Raw genomic sequence first — 2,181 nt, 5'->3', positions numbered from 1 at the left:
GCTTTAATAACTGTTAAAATAATATATCAAGCAGATCTCTTCTATATATCTCAGTTATTTGAAAGAAATTTAACTGAGATAATATTCAGAATAACTGTGTTATCTGAAAGGATTATATTATAATACTGCTAACACACCCTCTAAATAACTATTTTTATTTTTATTTAAAAGCTTTAAATAAATCTTTTATTTTTAGATTGAAAAAAGTAACTTTTTTAATAGAATAAAGTTTGATTTTTCAAATAACCCACCCTCTTTTAATTCTCTGCTAAGAGGGTTTTATATAGTTGATGAAAGTGAGAAGATGATTATATTTCCCTTAATTCTTCTCAGTTTCAAACAACTCAACATTCTAATCAAATTCACTTTTAAATATACACTTCTGTCAAGTGATTCCATCAAACAGAAAAAGAACCCCTTCTAAGACGACTCCTCCGCAGCCTTCCGGGCTTTGACACCTCTGGGCTTCTTCGCAGGAGCCTCTTTCTTGGTCTTTTGGGAGGCTCTGAGGGCGCTGGCACGGCTGACGGCGACTGCACGGAGATCAGGGCGGTATCCGCTCTTGGCGGTGGTGTTGGCAACTCCCTTGTAGATTCTGTTTGTATTTTATTTAAACAAAAAAGCGTATCAGCCAATTCATCCTCAGAAGCGAAAAACAAAATCGTGTGCGCTTCCCCATCTCAATTCTTCTCCCTTATCTCCCATGGTCGAGACCAGACGCGTGAAAGGATCAAGCTTACTTTCGGCTGGCAGCAGTGGAACTGTAGGTGTTGGTGATAGCGTTGGAGGCGGGTTTGTTGCTCATGCCTGGCTTCTTGGTGGGAACGGAAACGTTTCCATTCTCAGTGAGATGGATTCCAATGGCCTATATTTCCATCACCAATCACCAAAAATTGTTCAGTCTCATATTATTCACTTCCCCTATAGTAACGCCAATTGTCTGCTGTTTCGTTTTCCTCTGTGAGAAAATTAATGCCCTTACCTTAGAGTTTGCGAAGCCGGCATACTATATATCAGGGAAAGCCGCCACTCGTCAGTTTTGCTCAGGTTACAATACGTAGATACGCATATATAAAGGAGTGCGAACCTTTCGCGAGTGCTTGTTGGCCAGGTTAAGAGGGTCACGGGAGAATTGGCAGCCGGGACGCTTCACCAGGAACGAGTTCTGGGCACCTTTTAACTCAAATCTCACAATCAGTCCACAGCTGCTTCCGGATAGTTCAAAAATCAAGGTAGCAACGTACGGGCAATCTCCCAGACGAGGTCGTCCGAAACGTTAGATCTGCCTGCGTACGACATGATGCGAGTTGGAGGAGTCGAATGGGGTCGAGCAGGTGGGGTGGTGTGAAAGTAGGCTACTTCTTCGTCCTTTTGATCGCGATCAAGTTGTGTGTTCGCAAGTCTTGGCAGTCAAGCCAGCTGTGCCACTTTGGGCTCGCTAAAATATTCGGTTTGGGAACACAGTATTCAATATCGGAATTACTATAATCCGCAAAGACAGATTCTGTTAGGCCGCTGGAGCCGCCTGGCAGCAAAGCCAAAGGTAAAAAATGATATGATGCTATATAATATACAACTGGATTAAAGGGTCTAGCAGAGTAAATATATCATCTATATCAATTTTCAAAATCTCATCTCAGTTAAATTTAGTTTATTTCTACTGAATATGTAGTAATTTTGACTTATTATTCTTCTGTGGTGTATGCCACCCTCTATTATCAAGAATAGTGTACATTACCACACTAGTTATTTTGTATAAGAAGAGCTGCAAAGCCTAGAAGCTTTGAACAGCTCAAGCAATCTTTGAATCATATCTGATAGTATATCTAAATCAAAAAAAGTATACACTTCTGAAAATGTAATAATTCTGTCTATAGACTGGCTGTGTGACCATGCATGGGACTGGGACCAAATTTTTCCTCAGTTCCATTATTAGATATCTTAGTCCTGGTCCCATATAGTGTTTAGCAAATTAGTCACTTTACACTGTTTATATTATAAATCTAGTCCCAGATCATGTTTTACTAATAAATTAGTGATCCTGGTCCCATTTGATCCCATTTTACAAAATGGGACCAAATGGGACCATGATTTACCCTATATAGGTTGGCAGTGATAGATAGGTTGGCAGCGGTAGGTAGGTTGGCAGCGGTAGGTAGGTTGGCGGCGATAGATTAGCAG

General features: G+C 40.5%; 1 protein-coding gene across 1 annotated transcript; it reads right to left on the bottom strand.

Annotated features, from left to right (window-relative positions):
* Positions 1 to 234: 234 nt before the first annotated feature.
* HCBG_09188 (uncharacterized protein) lies at positions 235 to 1,379 on the bottom strand (the record flags this gene model as incomplete). Its single annotated transcript, XM_045436237.1, has 5 exons — positions 235 to 595; positions 741 to 865; positions 983 to 1,006; positions 1,088 to 1,173; positions 1,245 to 1,379. 5 exons carry the CDS (start codon positions 1,297 to 1,299, stop codon positions 421 to 423), a joined length of 465 nt encoding a protein of 154 aa, XP_045283052.1.
* Positions 1,380 to 2,181: the final 802 nt, after the last annotated feature.

The sequence above is a fragment of the Histoplasma capsulatum genome (genome assembly GCF_000150115.1).
Source record: "Histoplasma capsulatum G186AR genomic scaffold supercont2.31, whole genome shotgun sequence".
Lineage (NCBI taxonomy): Eukaryota > Fungi > Ascomycota > Eurotiomycetes > Onygenales > Ajellomycetaceae > Histoplasma > Histoplasma capsulatum.
This window is presented reverse-complemented; position numbering and strand designations above follow the sequence as displayed.